Genomic DNA, 23,084 nt, shown 5'->3' on the forward strand with positions numbered 1-23,084 from the left:
ATGAAAGAATCAACAGAACACCTGAGCAGAGCTAGGAGAAGGGGAGAAGAGCTGAGCTGGAGAGGCAGAGCAGTGCTGGTGGTTGGTGAGGAAGGGGAAGAAGGTGCCCAAGCAGAAGTTTCCCTGCAACCCATGGTGAGATGGCAGCTGTCCCCCTGCACTCATGGAGGAACGTGGTGGAACATTCCCTGAAGGCACCAGGAGGGGTGAACTTGGCCAGTGGACTTGGATTTTGTGGCCAGTGGATTTGCTGCCAGTGGACTCTGATTGTGCAGCTTTGGAAGACCCCGGTGCCAGGGGAGGTGGCTGTTCCCGAAGCAGCCCATGACTCTGTGGGAAGCCCAGGCTGGAGCAGCTCCAGACCTCGTGGGAAGGACTCATGAAGGAGAGGTTGGTGGAGGACTCTCTCCCATGGGAGGGGCCCCGTGGGGAAGCAGGGAAGAACTGTAAGGAATCCTTCTTCCTGAGGAGGAAGGAGCAGCAGGAACCACCAGTCTGTGAACTGACTCTAAACCCCATCCCCTGTCCCCCTGTGCCACTGGGGGGAAGGAGGGAGAGAAACCGGGAACAAAGTGATTTGGGCCTGGGAAGGAGGGAGGGGTGGCGAAACATATGCAAGCCCTGCTCTGTGTGTTGTCTGTGTCCTGTGTGTGTTTGATTGATGCGAAATTAAATTATTTTTTTTTTCCCCAAGTTGAGTCTGTTTTGCCCAGGACCTTAATTGGTGAAGAACCCTCCTTGTCCTTTGTCTCAACCCATGAGCTCCGAGCTCTGTCCTCCTCATCCCAGAGTGTGTCTGGGGGGGTTGGGGCAGCGGAGCCAAGTGAGTGGCCATATGGTTGTTCCTTTGTAGTCTGGTTGGGCCCAAACCACCAGCCTGACAGCCCTTTTCTCTGAGCAATCAAAGCTGTGAAGGAAGCACAGGCTCCACTTACACACAGTGTTTGAACTACAGGGAAGCACTTACTGATGCAGCCTGGCAATCTAACATAGGAGATGGATGAATGACATTGGACGAGAGTGAATGAAGTGGTGCTACTGCTTTAACCTAACCAGTGCAGTGAACACCCTTCAAATGGGAACAGCTTAGCAAGAACCTATTGCTGGCTCTTTTATAGCCACATACAAGAATTACACATAAGGAAGTAGAACACCACTAGGCAGTATCTGAGATTTTTCACCTGTAATGGAAAGGTTAGGTCGAAATACACAAAGGCGGTACAAAAGCTGGTCAGTCCATTTGAGCGACTATACGGCATGGTTATTGTGGACTTGTTTGAGCTTTTAGAGAAGTTGTGTGTATACTAATCTAAGCCCAAGAATTAAGTAGAATTTGGGACTCAGACTCATGCAGTTGTAAGAGTAACATGCCATAGTTTATCTTATAAACTAAGTTATAACTTCATTAGTAGCTTGCCCAAAGCTGTAAGATGCTAACCTTCAGCAGCAGAGGGGCAAGTTATTTCTTATTAGCCTGCAAAGGCCTGCTACCCCTGCCACAACAGCTAATACCTTCCCCCTCAAAGGATTCGGTCAAAATGCAGTAGAAAGTCAACACTAACCTGATGCTTCAAGTTTGACAGAGAGACTTAGATTCTCCATATAAAACTCTGGAGCTTTCCATCACGTATGACATGTTTAGTCATTGTTTGGAAGACTTTAAAATCCTCTTAAGTTACCTAATCTCATCCTGTGGCAAGCTGAAGATACTTGACATTCCTCCCTTCCCTTTCCCCACCTTTGGGGCAAGCTAAGTGTAAACATGGCACCAACCCAACTACAGCAGAGCTAAGTATCATTTAGGATCTCAAAGGTGTACCCTGTGCCCTCAGAGATTAAAACACAGGAGGTCCAGGCACTGTCCCTTCCCATCACCTAATTGGCCTGCAAGATAGAAAGCCTTGGGAGAGGCAGCAAAGGATTAATTTTTTCTCCATTCTGACACTGGGAATTCCTCTCAACTCCAAGTCTAGATACATATGGCAGCTCCTGTGTAAAAGAAAATAGTCAACAAACAAGCAATGGGGCAGCACATGCAAAAAGGCAGAGATCCATTTCAAATTCTTAATTTACAAGAGGCAGACAAGAAAGGAGCCAGAAGTAGCTAGCAGTCTGAGCGGGCACTTAATTCTCAAGACAGCTCACAGCTTGCATAGCTTCTTCCTGAAAACTCCCAGGGCAATTCGTTCAGACTATTCCCACCCTGCAAATCTATGGCAGAAGATACATGTTGCTGGCAATCCAGTTTAGAATACTTATGATATGATGAGATCAAGTAGGACTGTTCTTAACATCACTCCCTTTCACAGATAAACTCCCTGAGCTTCTGACAAGTTCAGAGTTAAAAACACCTGATCCAAGGTATGTACCTTTGTGGGAGACCAACAGCTAGAGGCTGTGGCAGATGCACCCAAGTCAAATGCTCAAGAGGCTACAGAAGTTGCATGCCAGCTTCAGCAACTGTTATACCATCTCAGTGTTACGCCTCCCTATCCAGCACAGAAACATCCAAGTTAAGTATCAAACAGGATTGACTGGATAAACTCGGAAACACAACAGTAATCAAGTGTAGTATTAATGATGAAACCAGAAGCTGAGGAGTCCAATTCAATGCTTAATCATTGGAGTACAGATCTGCTGAAACAATAGTTGAGAACCTTAAAGGATTTCCTCACCTGCTAAATACTGATTTAGTGTCTAGACTTGAGCAGAAGCCTAAAAAGTTTCTATCTTTACCCATTTCTAACCTGGACAAGTCCACACTATACCCAATGAAGCTGCAGTCAGCATCTGCTTAATCCCTCAGACATCTAGCCATATCTGTGCAGAAGCACTACATGGCAAGGTAGCTTTAGGAAATACAAAACTGAAGTAGGCACGATGAGGAAAAGATACACCACATTGAGTTTGTTCAGAAGCTTTATGCTCTTCCTGCTGAAGTAAACAAACCACTGACCTGAAAAAAATCAAGGAACAGACAAGTATTTTGGCAGCTATGCATCCACTGCATTTGTGTAGGACAAGGTATCCTTAAAACAAAGTTCTTACCAAGCCTGTGCTTTATTTCATTGAAGATTTACTCGAGATCCTTAACCCAGTGAAATTAAGTGTTTCACTTCTAGGGACAAAGCCTTAACACACTGGGGGAGTACCGCTTCAGAGAACACAACTGAAAGAGAAAATCTAAGTCTTATTGCATTTTAGGCTTTTTTTTTTTTTTAATCATGTCAAAGCTATTTAGGAATTCTACAACTTAAAATACAAGGTGAGCAAATTACCAGAACAGAGATACTTGGATCCACAAGCACACTCAGATGAGACTAAGTCTTCAAAAGCCAGATGCGTAACCCAAAACTTTGTTCATTCAATAAAATTTACTAACTACAGCTTCCACTGCTTTTGTTAGTTGCTTCCAGAGGTAATTGCTCAATTTCCAGTTCAAAGCACTTTATACTAAACATGCAAGAAATCCATCTTTGAGACATCAGTATGCTGCACACCAATGCTTACACCTTCAAATGGCACAAACAGCCAATTAATTATATCATTGGTCAGCAGACTATTCAAGTGGAAGTAAAACATCTAATTAACTTTCACCCACAATATACTGAATGAAAGTTGAACTACTACATCATTATTAGAAGCCACAGTAAATTTAAAGATCCGATTTAAAGGCAAGAGTCTTGCAAGCAGTTTTGATCTTGAAAACTCCTTAAGGCATATTTCAGTTTTCCTTCTTGGTAGTAAGCAAGTATAACCAGCCAATTATGCCACCAAACACCTTTTTACCTTCTATAGCACACAAACACTCAACATCAGTGTTAGAGAGCACACAGGCAATAGCATTTAAAGCTAAACTGACACTTCAGGAGATTAACCTGTCACGGGCTCACACCTGTATCTGATTTGCCCACACAGACCTTGAACTGCCCCAAGTCCCCAAGTCTGCCATGACTCTTGCACCATAGCTAAAATAGGTTTTACCTCACACTGCTGATGCTGTTCTGCACGGTGCATTTCTGAAACTGTCTTGACTAGCTTCCCATTTTAGTGTCAGAGCATCAAATTGCTTTCTGAAAACCTAGGCTCCTACAAATGGGAATGCTGAAGCTTCTGCAGTTAGCTCCTCAGAGAAGGTTTATTCCCAGCCTAAAAAGGCAAAAGTACTCTGGAATGCTCCTCACTTCTGGCATGCTTGGCAATCCATAATATGTAAATTACTGAAGTTGGGAAGTATTTCCTGGATGTTTTCCATTGTTCCTTCTCATACAGTTACAGCATAGCAGTGTTCCCAGAACACACACCTCCAGCTATCTCCTCCTGCTCAGCAAACCACCCGAGGCTGGTGTTCTAGATAACAAGCCAGTCATTCCTTGTACAGTTAAGGCCACTAGAGGGCATTGAAATTTACTCTGAAAAAAAGGATTGTGTGAGACAGGCCTTGCCCTATGTTTTATAGGGAAGTCAGAGACTTTGATACTGGCTTTCTCTACTCAGTGAAGTCCTCTCTCCATAGGGATCACATGACCACTTAGATGCTCATGTCTAGAACCACAAGAAAGACATCCCATGGTTATCATAACTGCCTTAACACAAGATTTAAGCCTTTAAGCTTACATCAGCAAATTAACCTCATCAAGCCACAAATCACACCAACCAATATCTTCCCACCCTGGCACACCACTGTGTACATTGGTCAAGTTTTGGCCATCTCATTTCAATTTTTTGGTGATTTGGAAGGCAGAAAGGATTTCTAAGCATTCTCTGCCCCATCTGCAGACAGCAAAGCTGTCTTTTTTCCTTCCACCCTAAGTTCAGTATTGCAACATGTTCCAGACCCACTTTCCTCATTCCCATCAAGTGCCTTGTTCACAGTTGCAGAGTGAATGCTTTAACATACTGTGTTTACATACACCCATGACAGATTTTCACTTTCGCATGCTGCAAATCTAAACAATGAGGACTAAAGGCAACTGACAATCCTGCATTCAGATTTAACAAGCAACAGATGAGCAGAGAAGCCCTCTGATCAGCTGAATCACCTCTCTGTTCCATTTCAAGCAAGTACTTAAATATTTGACAATGGAGAATAAAAAGCAGCTGTCAAGAACCTTGCATAGCTTGGCCATGGGACTTAATAGCAAAGAGAATGTAGATGTTAAAAGCCCAAATTAAGAGGGTGCACTAGCTAGGCTAAATCTAGTTCATCTCACTCATACCTGAGGGCTCAAAGTATCCTTCCCCTATTCAGGTAAAAATCTTTCAGGGTATACACAGGGCCAAGAATATCCACAAAAACCTCTTGAAAATTCAGTTTTCATGCACTGCAGATAACTCTTCCAGGTTCTGAGAAGCCACATTAGCCCCTAAAGTGCTGCTCCACATTTAGTTTGAAAACAGCTTGCCCAGGGCATCAAATAGTGTCACAACCAGTATGATACAAACACATTATTCCAGAGGTTGCATCCTGCCCTTGTGCAGTTCAGCAAGTGGGAGTACAACACTTTAGAGCATCTTTAAGTTGTCCACCCAGCTCCTTGAAGTCCAGGCAGGGCGCCTGTCACATCATGGGCATGTCTTCTACAGTTGTTGGCAAAGGTGGGCATTCTTGCAAAGTACAAAAGTACAGATAAACAATTTGGATGTACACACCATTATACCAGGTATGCAGGGTAAGCTTCCAGACAAGTGACAGGATAAAACTAATTATAATATCAAGGTTGGGATATACAAGTCACCCCAGATCTCTGCTGGATAAATGCATGGCTTTGTTTCAGCAGGTAAGTTCTTTCAGACAGCTAGTATGGATCTTTAAAGCACACCCAGACAATTCTGGTGTTCAGTTCAGAAAGCTCTGCCAGCAAAGGACACCAGCAGACACCAGCAACATGCTCCTTCAGCTGAAGTTAGTCAAGACACCCTTAACAATGAACCAGACTGCCTCATTTCACATTAGCAAAAAAATAACCTACTATTGCTTTGAGACATAAACCTTATTCATGGTGGCAGAATAAATCTTCCCTATTTAACAAGCTTCTATGCAGAGCCTTAGCTTACTGCCTCTAAAAAGTTGAAGAAATAGTTTGTCTTGCACTTACTTGGAAGTACAGTTACACCTCATGCAACTAAGACTGCTCTTCCACTTTGCTGGAACGTTGTACCAGAAGACTGCAACTCTTACCACAAATCTCTGTGGAGTAGGGCTCTATTGTATTTTTTTTTTAGTAGACATTAACATCTGCTCCTATTCTCAGCTATCACAACTCATAGTAAGTATACACAAGCTCTCATTTTGCTAAGGAGACAGCATGAAGAACTTTGCATTATGAACAGTACAAAGAGACTCATTACTCTGAACAGAGGGTAGAGGAAACATAACAAAGTTCACATAGCTCCGAAGTGTACTCTCCTGAAAAGGAAAGCAGTGTTTTATCTTCAGAGTTTAACTTGGAGCAGAAGCTTGGAGCTGTAACTCCTCTTTTTTCAGAGGTTATATAATGGGACAGCATTAATGTTCATAACTAGCAGTACCAGACTTCCTGGAACTAAGTGCAACTCCAGGATTTACTGCACATTGTGTACTTACCCCATATTCATAAGTCATTATATTGCCTCTTGCTTAAGACTAAATATCAGGTACTATTACTGAAAGAACTCCTTCAATGCAGTCATGTGCAAGCTGTTCAGCTACAAATGATAGGAAGAGTTAATTAACTAGTCTATGAGAGCAGGCAAGAAGCTGGGCTTCTGAAACAGGGGATATACACCAACTGCCAGTTTAAGTTGAGTGTCCAGTCTCCAAAGAATAATGGTTACAAGCAGCCACGAATGTTTTCATTACTGTGCTTTCAAACGTTAAAACCTTACTCAGTTCAACAGTATGTTGCATGAAGCAGCTGAAGCACTTCCAAGTGTCTTAATTGCTTGATAACTAGAAATGCTAAGTCAGTAGAAACAGAAAGAGCCCATTTTCAGCACGGTCCACCACTACAGCCAGAACAGACTGGCTATCAGAATCGGCAGTATCAAAGCTCCTGTAGCCTAAAAGCTGCTCAACTTCCAAGATACATCAGTGCTTTAACCAGGAGGCTAGACCTGTCTAGAGTGCCCTCAGTAGCTGTCCTACATCCAGACATGACCACCAAGGCAAGTGACTAAACCCAGCTCCAGCCATCCAACCAGCAGGCACAATTTAAGTGTCAGTCCTGCCACTGGTGTGAGTTGTCTGGTTGTAGCTCACAGCATGGCCAAGCAAAAAGTTCAACACATAGCAGGGGATCAGAAAACATTTGGACTGAGCTTGGAGATACAAACCAACAGTATGGATGCATCTTAAATAATTGTTTGTGGGTTGAAAAGACAGACTGGAAACAGCAGGCTCAGGAGTACCCGACTAAGCTTGTTGTCTGTTGCCCTTTATTTGCCAACAAGTTTAACTCAAGCAGTGGTGCTTCTACAGCTAGGACCGACCATACTGTTTTTTGCAGAAATTGCTCTATTTTACTTAAAGCTTGAACTTTCCACAATATCCTGTCAAAAGGCAGCAAGCAATGCAAGAAGGGAAGCACGTTTTTGTTATTGCTTTAAAGTATAAGGTCAGTAAGTGCTTGTGAATTACTGCATTGTTATAGCCTTCATGAGGCTTTGGGAAACACTTTGCTAAAGGTGAGAACCCTGAGATAAAAATGTAGGGAAGTTGGCAGATTCTGGACACTTTAAAACATTTATTTCTATCCTGTTTGGAGACTAACCAAGATTATAAACTTCTTGCTTTCCAGCAAAAGGCAGAATTTAAAGAATTATCAGAGGAAGGTTTCCACCTCAAGCAACAGTAAAAAAAATTGAGAAGTGGAGTTTTGATCTTTAACATACAGGATATTTAAGTAGACAACCTAAGTATTTGGGCAGTAGCTTTTCTCTGAAGCTTCCTTCTGTTTAAGTATTTCATATTCCTTTTCACTATCAAGCACAGAGCACAAACACTACCACATGTCAAGATTTGGAACCTGCAACTTGAACTTTAAGAGAAGAAAATGGCTCACAAATGAAAAACAGAGTCACAGCTCCAGCTAGGCTTTTTGCTGATGTGGGCCAAACAGACTTTCACCCAGGAATCAAAGTATGGGGGCTTGTCCACACCTGAGGATGCAGAACACCTGATTCAGATGTTCTATAGATGCTCCTGTAAGTTTCCCAGGTTGAAGTTTGTCAGGAGTTGCAATATCCAACACTCCTCTTTCAGAATTATTCAGTATCAGGACTAGTAACAGCATTTCTTCCCATGGTTAGCTGCTTCCAAAGCAACGGTTCACAATCAGTACACAACTGGAATACTCCAGAAGCTGAGGCACTCATATGGAAAAAGCAAAGTAGTATGACCAATACTGCAATCTACATTCATAAGGAATCAGAACCTGAAAGTACTGAGGCTCCGTCTTAAGAAAAAAAAGAAACAGTAGAATAAATGTTAAATTACATCTTCTGAGTTTCAAGTGCACTGGCACCTTTCACAGCAAAACCATATAAAGCTTCTATAAAATATCCATAGTGCCTTGAAAAGAATTGAAACAGTTAACTTCAGGGCACAACCAGTTTGACTGACATACAAACTCCATGTTGGCAGTAGTTCCAAAAGCAGAAATCTTTCCAGTCTGCAGATTCTAGGCACCATCCTTACACTTCAGCTGAGAACTGCCCATGACATTTGGTCTGGCAGATAACTTGGTCCCCTCTTGCTAGCCAATAGAGATGACTGCAGCATAAGTGAGACCCAATACGAGGACAATTTAAAATCTAGAAAGGAAGCTTTCCCTGGCATAACTTAATAAACCAGCAAATAAATCAACCAAGGGAAGGAATGGAAATTAAGTGAATGCAAATTATTACAATTCTGTTTAATCTTGTCACGTTGACTGATACAAAGTCAGAGATGGTGAGCCCTCCTGTCTTTCCAAGAGAACTGTTGACCTTTCAGACTGAAAGAAAAATCTGCCCATTTGTTTTTCTTTTCTAGGCCAAAAGCTTAGATTGCAATTACCAGGGGGGGATTCGAAGCTTCAATTAAGACAGACACTTGCCAATTATTCATTCAGCCCTTCACAGTTGCCTCTTCAGTAGCTTGCAGAGTTTGCTGAATCACTGCCATTTGAGATTTAGCGTGGTATAACTTTATAATCTTACCCAGTTTCCTCAAAGACTTCCTCCAAAGGGGAAAATCACAATAGGAAGCTTCCTACAAAGTCAAGCTCACTGCCTTAAAGCAGCAGGTCCAAATAAAATTGTTCAAGCCATGCAGCCTCTGCATACAACACTGGATGTTGCCCTATAATACATCTAGAAAGATTCCCAAGAGCCAGCTGTACATTCTAACCATCACCAACCAAGAACAAGATGACACTGGGTACCATCAGCTTACTCCCCAGAAACTACCTAAAACAGAGGCTTATGTCTCCCTAAAGTAAGGGAAATAATAAGCCAGACAGCAGCTTGACAAAAGTTTAAGTTAAAGAGTTGATATTGCAACCCAGAAACTGCTTTATCAGCAAAAATAAGGACAGAGCTGGGGAATGAGGAAGAAAGTACTCCCTACTCTTTGGGAAAGCAACTCTTATGCAAACCCTGTCCCCTGCCTATTTTATGAGGTCTCTATTCAGAGCCATCAAATCCTGATTGCAACTTAGTACAAGGCATTAACTAAGCAAGCTTCATCAGCATTCACAAATGTTGTCTTCAGTTAGTATCTTGTTGAATCCAGCAGTGACTTCATTCAGATGCTTTGTGTAAACAATGCCTAGTGCTGCTGTCAATCACTTCACAGCAAAACAGATGCCAAGAGTCTTGTATTTTTACATCAGCATCTGCTAGTGAAACAAAAGCCACTAGCAAGTCCCACTAAAGCTATTTTAGATAAGTGTGGTTGTACTCATCTGAACACTGGCATGAGATTTAAGAAGATTATCTCTTCTCAGTTGATCCTAATTGGTTGCCTTAGGAAATGCAAGGATATGCATGAACATTAGTCTGCCATACACTGAAAAGTTGACATGCTTGGCTTAGGCTGTTTGTGGTAATCCCTAAGTTTGCTTTCTAATAAATACTAACCAAAGTCAAGCCAAAGATAACACTCTATTTTGTCCTCTTAATCTGAGGTGACCTCATCCTGTCTATCATCAGCCTTCTGGCACTTCCTGAATATAAGTGCTTGCATTCTCTGTGGTTTCATGCAAGGTGAAGACAAGGAAAGAGAAGTGAAAGTCATTTCTAGCTTTTGCTCTGACATGCTACACTTACTCTGCACTGAAAGGTTTGTTACATCTCTGTATACACCTGAGTATATTAAAGCTGAACAAGCTAAAAGGAAAGTGTGTCAGGTGGAAAAATGTACATGCAGTTGAACTTGATTTACTTGCCCCAGTGATTTCCAAAGAAAAGCATGAATTCCCAAAGCTGGACTCACCTTGGGCACAAAGAAGGCTTCAGACAGGGTTCAACAAAAACTACCAAGTTCAGAACCGTTCCACTCTCCTTGCCATGCCTCAACAGAGGCACGCACACAGAGTACACATCTTGGAGGGTGTGGAGCAGCGTTTGACAAGTCTGAACATAAGGGAAAAGCTCATCAGAAGCTTTTAATCTATAGTTATTCTCAAGGTGACACTATCAGTAGGCAGGTTAACGTGGAAGTAGTTTTAGTAGAGACTCCCCACTTAAGTTCAGATGTAGATATTTTAAGAAAAGCAATAATGAGCTAAGAGTTACATGGACACCTAAGAAGGTATCAAGTTTAAAAGGAAGAAGAGTGACTGTGATAAGATACCTTCCTCTTTTTAACATAGGGGAAAAAGAGATATGCCTTTGGAACTCAATATTCTTTGCTACAGAGAAAAAAAACTGCTGACAACTGAAGCTAGACTTTCTATTTAGGACTGTCATTCAGCAAAAGTGTTGCTTTTGTTATATGAAACAATTGTGGAAGCTTTTGTTTTTAGTTTTCTTCATGCCAGCAAACTAGAAGCAAATCTTGGAGCCTTTTAGGTAAATTCTTGGAGCTCCAACAGGAAAGTTAGAAAAAACTTATTTTATTTCTTACACTTATCAGCTATTCAAGCTAGATCAGAGTCAAATCTTTGGGGTCAAAATATACATGTCATACAACTGGGTCAATTCCAGAGATGTTAAAAGGCAGGTTTTAAGAATGCTCAAATTTACTCAAGTGCAGCAGACTTTTTCTTCCTACTTGGTTCCAATTTCAGCATAAAAAACTCAAGTATTCGAGCAACCAGTCTTTCTGAAGTTAACTCTACAGACAAAACTCTACTTGGAAGTCAGGATGTTCGGTTTTTTTAATTTGCTTTCATGCAAGAACCACACACGAACCAGGACAGCTTCATCCTCCTAGAGTAAAAGCTAACATAGCTACACATTATAGCTGTTTACACAGCAAGAGATTTTACAAAACAGAGCAGATGATTTAAGGTGTTGTCCTATGGGTGATTTACATGCAGAGTAGAAATCTGCAAGCCATACACTGCAGTATGCTCATGAGCAACAGCTAGCTTCAGTTCCAATACTGCTGCCAAAGTGCTTCAGGTAAAAACGCACTTTCTTTTGTGGTGAAGAAAAGCTTGACTTCCTTCTGTTCCCAGTCCAGCTGGTCTGGCATTCCTCTAGATATCTATTGCTCACAGTAAAAATTCTGACATTTAGAAAGTCTCACTGACAACTGAGGACAAAGACAAGAAAGAAGCCCTAGTTTCACACTGATTGCTTCCCATTCCCCACCCTATTCACCCTCTAGAGGCACCTACACTAGTGACAGCACAGCAAAAGTTAACTGGACTAGTTATTTAAAGCTCTATCAGCCACCTGAAATGTAATCCTGATTTTCAGGGTGTGAATAACTGATAGATAAGCTGTGAAGTTCAGGAGAGCTCCCGCAGTTATATTTTAACTCTGCAAGTTTTGTGAAGGACAGTAGTTTAGGTGACAGCTCAAGTCCTGCAGAATACAATTATTTTTTTTCTAACACACTTGTTGCTTCAGGGGAACTGAGGGCAAAACCTGGCAGTCTTGGAAAACTTAAGTCTTCAATAGCTACAGCCAGTAATATCCAGACTGCTTTGGAGCCAACTGGCCTGTCTCAATGTAGGTCCTTAATTTAAAAAAGCAAACCACCACCAAGTTGGAGCATAAAGCCCTTTCAGAGTTCACCATTAAGAAAATGCTCAACTCCCTGGAAGTTCCTGAAGACGAGCAGCCAAATCAACAAACTTGGGCTAACATACTTCCCCATACCTTCAGACAATGGGTTTAACCACCATTAATAAGCCATCACAAGCAAAGTATGTTTATGTCCATTTTGTATGTCTGTCAAAATTGCAGCTACTATTCAAGCTTAAACTGGGAAAAGTGAGTGCAAGACTAGTTATTGCCCCTAAGGGAACATTCTGCCTCGCTGGAGCAGCTCATCACTGGCTATACAAAGCACCTAACAAACTAAAGCCTACAGAGGACAGCTCTGACTTTCCATCCTGCACCTAAGGGTATGATTCCAGCATGTAAAAAAAAAATCTGTATCCATGTATTAGTAAAAAAGGAAAGATAGCCCACAGACAATGGTAAAGACACAGGAATGCTAATAGCAATACCAGTTAAAAGTTATGGCAAATTTCTTCTATGTTTACCCCCTTTTGGAAAGCATGAGGCACTCATTACATTTCACACCCATCAGCTACCACTGAAATAAATACCTTCTTCCACTATTAGGTATTACCTATTCATATAAGCAGTAGCCACTTTGCCACCACTTCAGATTTTAACTACAAAGGTGCAGGACAACATCTCTAGAATAATTTTAGGCCTTTAGGTTCAGCAGCCAGAAGCAGTGATCTTTTACAGTCAAGAAGTAATCCTGTGGACTTGTACACACATGCAGTGCACTTAAGATATCCTATTCCCTGGCAACTACTTTCAGAAGCTAAGTTAAAGCTCCAGCAGAATAGATTTCTGCATCTAGCATAGTTTTCAGGAATATCTCAGATGCCCTGAGGGCAAATAACACCACCAGCAGCAGAACTGAGAACCCAATTTGCTACAATTCACTACAACAGCAGGAAGATAAAGCAACAGTGCTGCATTATTGCCTTACACCAGTTCCCTTACCTGACAGACCTCCAAAGCCTTGGAAGTAGATATTGGCATAGTTTATAAGTTAAAAGTTCTTCTAGATTTACATATTTTTAGACTAAGATACAAGAAGGAAAATGAGTTAAATTAATCCCTAGAACTATGTAGCAAAAAAAAAAGCAGTGTTCATTGCATTAACAACCCTATTCATTTTATACATATCAGTCTTTTACAGACTTCTAGCTAGAAGCATTTTGCTTCCACTAAGACTGAAAAAGGTACACATTAAAACTCATTTCCCTTACAAGTTTGGAGCAGGTTATCCTCTCGTGTTCCAGATATATACACATTTTTAAAAGCTACTTTTGCACGCAGCTCATCTACTTCTGCAGCACTTGCCTGCTCACTTTTAAGAGCAGGGGAATAAGCCAAATGCAAAACTCCAGACAGAAGCCAACAAGAAGAGTTACCACCATTCTGTATGGTAACTAGACCAAAGCAGAAGTAGCTACTTGGCTCAGACAGAAACCCCTTTATCTGGCCAGTATCTACAAACTCCAACTCATTTAATATCCTCCACTTGGAAATTACACCCCAGAGCTTCTAGCTTTTTAGTTCTTAACTTACACCTCATTTCACCAAGTATTTGTTTAAGCCTTAGTGTAGACTGCATGTAAATCCGCTTCAAAGCAATGGGAAGGGAAATGGTTTGATGTACCAGCTAGAGTAGGCTTTAATCTTCATGCTACTCAAGGGAGTCTATGCTGCAACAAGACTATCATCCTATCTGCTTCTGACTAGTGCGCGTCTGCTACACACAGAAACAAGTTCTAGAGATAGCATATACCTAGACATCTTTCCTAGGCATGTGTCCCTGTTGTACATTAAAGGATACAACTACCTTTGCCAGGTGTTTTCACCTGAGGATGCTTACTTATTTGATGCCGGATTCACTCCCCCTCTATGTCAGAGACAGCTGCTTCTGCAGGCCAAGGAGCAACTGTAACTTCACTCAGTTTCATGGTGGCCATAGAACATAACATAGTTATCTTTACATTAAGACTGTATTTTATTGTTTTACTTTGCTCGAACGTCAAACCCTAAACTATTAGAATTACAACTGAAGGATCAGATTAACTCATATTTTCTTTGGTTATACAGAGAACATGAAAAGTTCTTAACCTATTATTCTGGAACTCCACAAGAGTATAGAATAAGCACTATTCTGTGCATCACAGCAAACCTAAGTATAGCAGCTAGGCTAGTGGGTTTTTCTCATCAGCAGGTAAAGTAGAGCTTCCCCAAGCAATTGAAGTGATTGATCTCAGTCATAGAACACAGAAGGGAACAGGACTGGACATTTTCCACATTCCTTCCAGTCTGTGACCCAGCTAATGGTAACAGAGGACTGGTAGCCAAGAGAAACTCGGAAGCAGAATCTGCCCACTAAGTGTTTGGAACATCTCCCTATTTGAAGACCAGCACTTCCCTCTGGATAGTATTACAACTATCATTAACTGGATCAACGGCCAAGAAAAACCTCAGGAAAACAAGCTATTTCATTTCTCCTACTTCCCCCTCTTCCTTATTCCTACACACCTTCTCTGCCTCTTCTGTGATTCTTTCTATCAGAAGCTCACCCATGAAAAAGCCCTCTCCTTTACCACTTCCTCAACCCCAGCTATAACCAAATGTCTCACCAGCACAGAACAGCAGGCTTCTTCTACTCCAAAAAGGGTGAAATTACATTATTTCACTTTGTCATAGGACTCCAAATAGGGAACACTCACCTTAGGCCAGTGCTTTTCCAGCAGTGGAACAAATTTAACTTTCAAGTGAGAAGGGCTGCTATGTAGCCTACTGAGCCAGTCTAAATAGATTCAGTCTATAACCTGCAGAGAAAGAATGCTGCACGCAGACAGCCTGCTTCTTTCCCCTTAGCCACTCCACATCAAGGTGTTTGGGGCAAGGCAACCAGTTTTCAGAACCATGGCACACAGTCTGGCTCTGTACTCAAGTACTGAGCAGTGTGGTACTCTGTGCCACTCACATATGGTCTCTGTCCTGAGGAAACAGTTGCTCCTTAGGAACTCCAGCTCCAGCCCAGCCAAAGAGTCTGGGTGCCTATGGTGGGGCAAGTTATCTGCCTACATCTACTAGTTTCTGAGTGGCTTCTTCCACCTGCATGAAAGAGTCTGCCAGCAGCACTTGCTGGTTGCTTCTGTAGGCTCTTCTCCCAGACTACTTGACAAAATCCTGAGCCAACCTTTAATGATGCAGCCTCTGTTCCTATAGTAACTACTGTTATTTTTCCCATCTCTAGACACAGGTGCTTCCCCTCAAGGTCTAAGTTTGCTCTCATTTCACACCCACCAGTCACTTCCCCACTGCATAACTAAGTGCCACTCCAAATGAGAACACCTGTCAGTGGGCCCTCCAAAGCAGCTGGCTCAGCCACAAGACAGTGGGAGGCAAAAATGCACAAACCCATCATGCAGGCATCTCCTCCCAAACAGGCTACAGCTGGAAAAATACTGGGGAAGAGTCTGACAGTGCAGGCAGTTGGAGGCTTATGCAGTGTATTCTAGGCAACATCTCTGAGGACAGAAGCACAAGTGCCCCAGGGAAGCCAACATGAGAAGCATCTGGCATGACAGCCTTCCACCAAGGCTGTTACTCCAGGCTTCCATAAGCAACTTCACATCATCCAGTCAGACCCAAGCCTGCCTTAGAAGGGTCACAGACTAGAATAAATCTCTACATAAACCAAAGCTTCTGTGCACCACCACCCCTCTCCATGCTGTAGGGACTGCCCTTCCAGTATGTAGACTTTTTACTCAGCACAGGCTTCCCCTACAGCAATTCTTGTAGGGGAGCATACCAACCTTATTTGTCCCCTCAATTTCATAACAAATAGCATTCATGAGTGGACAGGCCCACAATATAAGGCAATCCGCTCCTCAAGTGAGCGGATGATTCTTCCCTAATGGTCATAAATATCACTATCTATCTACAGTGTTACTGCAGCACCCCACGAGACTCTCAGTTGCATCAGGAGGCTACCATGATAAGGAGAAGCAGCATCCAGGGAAAGAAGGAGCAGTGAGCCTGATTTCAAGGTAAGGCCTCATCCTGAGGGAGCTGGCTGCTCTCAGGCTGAAGAGCCAATAGCCTACATGAGGCCACATACAAAGAGCTCCTTTGTATGGTGGGTGGGTGGTTGTTTTCACTGCCCTGAGTGCAAGCTTTACACTCTGGTGTGACTAGTTACACTGTCCTGCAGTTACTCTCCTATAGCTACAATGACTCTCAAAAAAAGAAGGTAAAGTTGCATTCTCAGTCAATGCCAGAAGGGTTTTGATGCCAAAATACTTCCTCCTTGTACCTACAGACAGTAAAGCCACCACACACAAAGCTTCACAGGGCTCATATGTAAAGCTGCTGAATGCAAGTCTTAACTGCTCATGTGAGCCAGTCTGTTACATACCACACATCACATCTGGTAGTTTCTCTGTTTAGAAAGCATATCACACTGACCTCACCATACCCAGAAAGCTCCAGCAGGGAAACAATTCACCCACAGCAATAGCAGCCCCCAGTTTTGGGCAAGAAATTCACAAAATGAAGAGTTTCTCACAAGCAAGCATAGGAAGCTCAGGGTCCTACCAATGCAATACCAGTTATTAAGCTTGCAAAACAGCAAAAAAGTAGGATTCATAGTTCATGTTGCAAGATACCACATTTGCTTCAGACAGAACTTCACTTGAGGACAAAGCAGTGAACCACCACCAACCACTACACACCAAGCTTGGCTCAAGGTCTGCTGTGCCACAAAGTCCCTGGACCTTGCATCAGCACTAGACACCTTGTGGCAGCAGCTGGAGGCTCTGAGTGGAAGCCTCCATGCAGTTGCACAGGCCACCGACAGCACAGGGAGTAGCCTTCAGGGATTAGCTTCAGTTTCACCTGTATTGCCTCTATGTTTAGCTTTCAACGTGAACATAAAGTTTATTGTGTAACACAACTGCACTGTCAGATGTGCCAGCCCCAGAAAAACTGAGGATTTAGCAGCCAAGCAGGAGACAAATCGGTTTTTGTTTGGGTTTTTTTGACATAGTAATGTCACAATTAGTTTGAGATGGTAGGATATGAACATCTAAGATATTTAAAGAGCAGTATTAATATTTCAGAGCTACTACACCACTGAAATGAGGTTTACAGTCATCTTACCAATTGCTTCAGGCCATCTGGAAATGGAAGAAGTCAAGACAGCATCTGCTTTGCACTGATGGCAGTGAAGATTACCTTGGCACATGACTACTGCTAGAAACTTAAAAATGACTCCAAGGGGTTATCATTGTAGGTGTTCCAGCAGCTACAGAGCTTGCTCACACCACCACCAGAAGCACATGAGTAGTTTCTTTTTCTGTATCAAATCTTTTGGTGGCCAGAAATCTTTCATTAGCAGAAGTCATTAACACAAGGGAAATATTCTCATAGCCAACTGAGAAGCTCAGACAAATTAAAAACACAAACTCTAAGACTACACAGAGAAAGTCAGACCCTACAGTGCTTTCCTGTCTAGAACAGGACCTGCTGTTCCAATGCCAATATTTTAATACTTCTCCACACAAGAATCAATCCTGTTTCTCAAGACAGTTGAATAATCTATAAAAAGCAACTCAGATCAGTTTCTGTGGTTCACATCAAGGAATTCAGCTGCCTAACATTAAAGGCCGAAATAAGAGAGGGACAAATAATTAGTATAGATACATATACAATTAGAGCTGCCACTTAGGCAAGAACATCGCTCACCCAACCAAAACAGAGTATCTGTAACCAAAAGCTATTTGTCAGAGTAATAAATCTATCCTGTTAGGGGATGCTTTTCTAAAGACTCACCTTTGGGTACTTATTCCTTCATTAAAATTAGCCTCTCCAACAGTAATGAAATCTAAAATATTGAAGTGCTTCAGTCATTACTTATCAGTGTAGAGCTTTGCAATGCAGAGTGATGATTATGCTCAAACCAAGAAACAAAATCCAGTCACTGAAAACCTATCCTAACTTCCACTCTTCTGTTGTAGGTCTCCTACACATGGATTCCTTTGCTTAATGTTTTCGTCCTATGTCCTTTTCTAATTGCTTCCCACCATGAAGAACACAGTCTCCTTAATTTTAGTAGAGAATGTGTAAAGACACCTGCTTTGTGCAACTCTCCCAGTGGGGCTGCAGTGAGAACACACAGAACACAGGCTCTTCAGCACAAGACATGATGTTGCTTGCTCTTCCTGGCAGAAGCCTTTTCAGCACTTCTTAGCAAAGTTCTTATTTGGGGTTCTAACTAGTGGTCAGCAGCAGGAGGGAATTCCCATTGCTCTGTGGCACTCCAGTCTATGCATTGTCATCTGTGGATATCTTCATAATCTTACCTTCTACTACCTTCCCTTTACAACAGCACTGAACTGGAATGTCTCCCCCTACCTCCAACCAGCACAGCCTTCACAAAGGAGTGTGGCATGTTTCCACACAATAAACTAGAGGGAAAAGTCTGGTGACTGCCCCTTCCATTTCTTAGTCCACTGTAGTCACTCAGGGGTACAGATCTCCAATCTTCCAGAAATCCAAGCCCATTCATAGGACAGCTTTTGAGTGCTGCAATTGTGTTCTGCTCCTTCTGCAAGCACACACCACTTTCCTGTGCTAGTAGTTGTCATTACTGCCAACAACAGTTCTCTACTGTAAAAGTTCATAATGGTCAGGCATTATACTCAAAAAGCAGGGGGCCTACATAGATCTATCTTTCTGAACTAGAAAGACAAATGTCACAATCTACTGTCCAGATGGGGAAACACAGACTTTAGTGGCACAATCTATTTAATCTTCTGTGAAAGAGTAGTTACTGCTCAAATGTACCACATGGTGGAATATGCAAGAGCCAGCCCAGTCAGGCTCCCCATCTAATTCTGGGGTCAAGGAGAGGAAACAGCAAGACCTCACTTGTCTCACAAGCAGAGAGGAAGAGGCACACAAAAAGAATATGAATAGAAAGTAAATCCTGATTATCTTTTTGCAGAAGGCACCATCCTTCAGATAGACATTTTCCAAGTATAGTCCACTGATCACTTCTACAGTGCCCTCTGACCTACAAGAGTCCATGTGATCAAGCAATTGCATGACATGGAAGAAGCTTTTCTGGAGTATGTCAAGTGAAACAAGTCACACAACAGCCTTGGGCTTCCAACTTATTTCAAGGACACCCGAGATTTTAGACTTACTATGGGGCTTCACTTGGGACAGTTGTTAGTGGCTGTCAGTGGGCAACAGCATATGTACAAAAGCCAGGTGTTTCCTACAGGTCACTGGCACTTCCCAAGTGTAAGGGATTCACGTCCCTGCTCCTAGCTTTACCAAAACAGGGAGCAGAAAGCTTTGTGTACCTTTTGAGAGCCAGAAATATCTCAGCGGGCCAGTAGACAGTAGCTGCTCTTGCAATTTACCTTCATATTCAAGTAACCATCTTGAACTAACTCACTTCATCCAGAAGTTTGATCCCTTAATGGCAAAAAAGATGTATGTATATATTTCTATTCAATACCCTTAGTTTTTCATAATTTTCTGCAACCAGTAGTAGGCCATGCTCCTCTGCCTATGTATTCACAGTGACAGTGCTGGCTGCCTAGCTTAGCAGCAACACTGCAGTAGTAAGAGAAATGTAGGAAGATCACGAACTTGCTTTAAGCATTATTGCTGCTTATTTAAGCTCATTGAGTAGGAATAAAAACTACTGTTTGCCTTTAAAAGCATTTCAGTTTCCAAATATTGTAGTTCTAGTGCTTACCATACAGAAAAGTAAATTTGAGAAGGTAAGTATCACATCTAGCAATTGATCATCTACAGAAGACCTTAGAACTTTTAACACTGACTTCCCCATTCAGGGTGGGTTCCTGACAGTAATTTGCTCTTGATCACAAATCAGCATGAAAACACTGGTAATCATCATTAAAAAATTAATAATAAATAATTTTATTGTTTACATTGGAACCTAAAATACAGCACCTTTATACTAGTGACAACTTTACTGGCAATGTCTAATCACTAGCAGAGATGAAGCTCAGGGCTTATCAGATAGATGAACATGGTTGCAAACGAGTAAATCAAACTCCTCTCCTTCACATGCACTTAAGCATGACACTTAGAAGAATGAGAAGACAGACTTCATGAGTTAAACATCCTGGAAGTTCACAGCCTTCTATTTAAGAGCTCATAAGCTAAAACTTCAAGTACTTAAAACCTTAAGCCACCTTCTTCTGTAGAACTGTGGACATTAGTGGTCACAGCTGATAGTCTCCTTCATTCAAGAAGGGAGAAAAAGCAAAGTCAGTTCACTTACTTCAAACAAAAAGTAAATCAGTAGTCCTTTGTATTTGGTTTTCCACTCTCCTGAAGTAGCTGCCACTCCAAAGATGACACAGCACAGGGAGCAATTAAACTGCCTAGTAAAGTACAGTATATAAAAATGGCATGTATAGAAACCATTTGATAGACAAGACAGGCTCACTGTGCATTCGTGCACTGCCATCAGTGTTTTTTTATTTTGTTTCAATTGCTCTTCATAAAAGCATTGAGACACCAGTGTTAATAAAAGAACCCAGTCATCCAGCCAGACTCTCGCACATCACCTCAAGGTTCCTCTCTATTCAGCACCACTCCATCTATTTTTTTTTTTTAAGTTTATGTGTGATACTGGGTAATACTGATATAAGCATAAGCACCCCTATGCTTCCCCATTTTTATAAGGCCTCCGATAATTTATGCCACATACTAGTTCTAATCTGCCACTTTCTAACAGTTGCTGTTACACATCTGGCCATAAAAGAGGCTACACAGCACAGCTGAACACAAGGACACCAGTACAGCCAGCACACCTTCCACAGCTCTGAAAAGCATTTAACAGCCAGCATGGTCAAACAGCACCTCTATTAAAAAACAAGAACATTGCACTGAAGTCCTTTATTGTTATACTTTAGCTGAGTAGGGATTCCAAAGACTCCTGGCCTTGCCTCACCACGGTGTGAGTTAATTAGGTACTACATTTCATAGTGTTTCAGATTGATGGGTCAAGAATGCACATGGTCAATACATCCAACACGCCTGCAGAGAGATCAAGTTTTTCCACTTATCCTGAGCTGTGCTTTTACTGCAGCATTGGCTGAGGAACAGCTACTGTTTTGCAGCTTTATAATTGAAAGCTCTCATGCTACTCCACAGTGGTGCTGCAGTGGTAACATTAGATCACTCGGAGGACCATATTTAGAAAAGATGTTGGGTACTTCCCCCAGAGCAATCTATTAGTTTGGTAAGTGAAATTAACAGCCCGAGTAAGAGTCCAACATTGTCAGATTAAAAAAACTGAGCTAGACTCCTACAGGGAGAAGTCTGGGCTGAAGGCATCTAGCTTTATTGCAGGGATTCATTTAATCCCTACTTGGGCACATGAAAAAAAAAAAAAAGTCCTAAAGCTATGTGCTGGGAACATTAAATGTGAGACGAGCAACATAAAAACCACCGCCTGCCAACCTCCCCCCCTCCCTCCCTTTTTTTAATTTTGTTTTCCTCTCCCTGCAATAAACACCAACAAGTTGATGCCGATGCACACACGCCGCGCACTCAGCCGCTACGCGCCTTTCCTCGGGCGGGGAGGCGCCCGGTGCGGGCCAGCCCGGGGTGCGGGGCCGTGCGGGGCCGTGCGGGGCCGTGCCCGCTCCGTGCCTCACCTGCGGCGCTGGCAGGCGCGGGGCCGCCGGAGCCAGGGCAGGGCAACCTGCCGCGGCGGGGGAAGGCAGGGCAGCACCGCTGCCGGGGCGGCGAGTCACTTACCCGGGGCCCCGTGGCTCGGTGGCCGCGACCCTGCGGCGGCAGCAGCAGCAGCAGCAGCAGCGCCAGCAGCAGCGGGCGAGCCCCCGCGCCGCGCCAGGCCCGCGGCACCATCGTCCCTCGGGCTGGGGGGCAGGCGGCGGGGCAGCGGCAGGACGGCGGGGCTGCGCGGCCACCGAAGGCGGCTCTCCCGGGCGGGCGGGCGGCCGCCCCGCAGCCCGGCAGCAGCGTGTGGGTCGGCGGGCAGCGCCGCGGGCCTGCTCCGCTCCGCCGTCCCCCGCCGCGGCAGGTTCCCCGCCTCGGCCATGGGGATGCCCGTTATAAAGCCGCGGCGGGGCGGGGCCGGGCGCCCCTGACCGCGCCGAGCGCCTATCGCAGCGCGGCCGCCGCGGGCCGCAGCCAGTGGCGGGGCGGCAGCGCCCCGCCCCGCCCCGCCCGCTGCCGCTGCCGGGCGGGCGGCGCAGGTTGGCCCCGGGCGCTGCCCGCGCTGCTGCCCGCCCGGCCCGCGGCACCGGCCCGCGGCACCTGGGCGGCCGCCCGGCCCTCCGTGGCTGCCGGCGTGTGTGGCTGCCGGGCTGTCCCGGCGGGAGGCGGGAGGCGACCAGCCAGCGCGCCCGGCACTCGCCGGGAGCGGCCGGGCTGAGCCTCTCGCCCTCCCCGCCCGAGCCCTGCCGGGCGTCCCCGGCCCCAGCCCCGCGGCGGCGGGTGGCCCCGGCGGGGGCAGTGACAGCGACAGCTGAGCCCTGCGGCCGGGTCGGGCCAACCGGCAAGTAAGTTTGGCATCGGAAGCTGCCTGACGGCCCACGGGGCGGTTTCCTTTGGTTCGGGGCAAGGCTGCTTCGGAAGCAGGTTGATGTCTCAGGGAGCGTAGGTCCTCTTGTCACCTCCGTGCCAGGGCTGAAAGCATGGCTGACCCACAGCCTGCAGAGATTAACCGCCCCTGAAGGCCCTTCCCCGCAGCCCACTGCTCTGCGTTGCCTGCCAAAGCCTGGACACCTTGTAGTGAGATGATGTGCTTGGGGGCTTTGGCAGTACACACCTTGCACCTGGAAAACTATCCCCAGACCAAGTCTGATGCCTCT

At 44.1% G+C, this 23,084-nt stretch overlaps 1 protein-coding gene across 2 annotated transcripts in view; it reads right to left on the reverse strand.

Moving 5' to 3' along the window:
• The window catches only part of SMOC1 (SPARC related modular calcium binding 1), a 129,485-nt gene extending 107,369 nt beyond the window's left edge, over window positions 1-22,116 (reverse strand). For both annotated transcript variants that reach the window (XM_051621836.1, XM_051621835.1), the window contains exon 1: window positions 22,006-22,116. In XM_051621836.1, the coding sequence (XP_051477796.1) occupies window positions 22,006-22,116 (111 nt within the window). The remainder of the gene's footprint in view (window positions 1-22,005) is intronic.
• Window positions 22,117-23,084: the final 968 nt, after the last annotated feature.

Source organism: Apus apus, chromosome 5 (assembly GCF_020740795.1).
Source record: "Apus apus isolate bApuApu2 chromosome 5, bApuApu2.pri.cur, whole genome shotgun sequence".
Lineage (NCBI taxonomy): Eukaryota > Metazoa > Chordata > Aves > Apodiformes > Apodidae > Apus > Apus apus.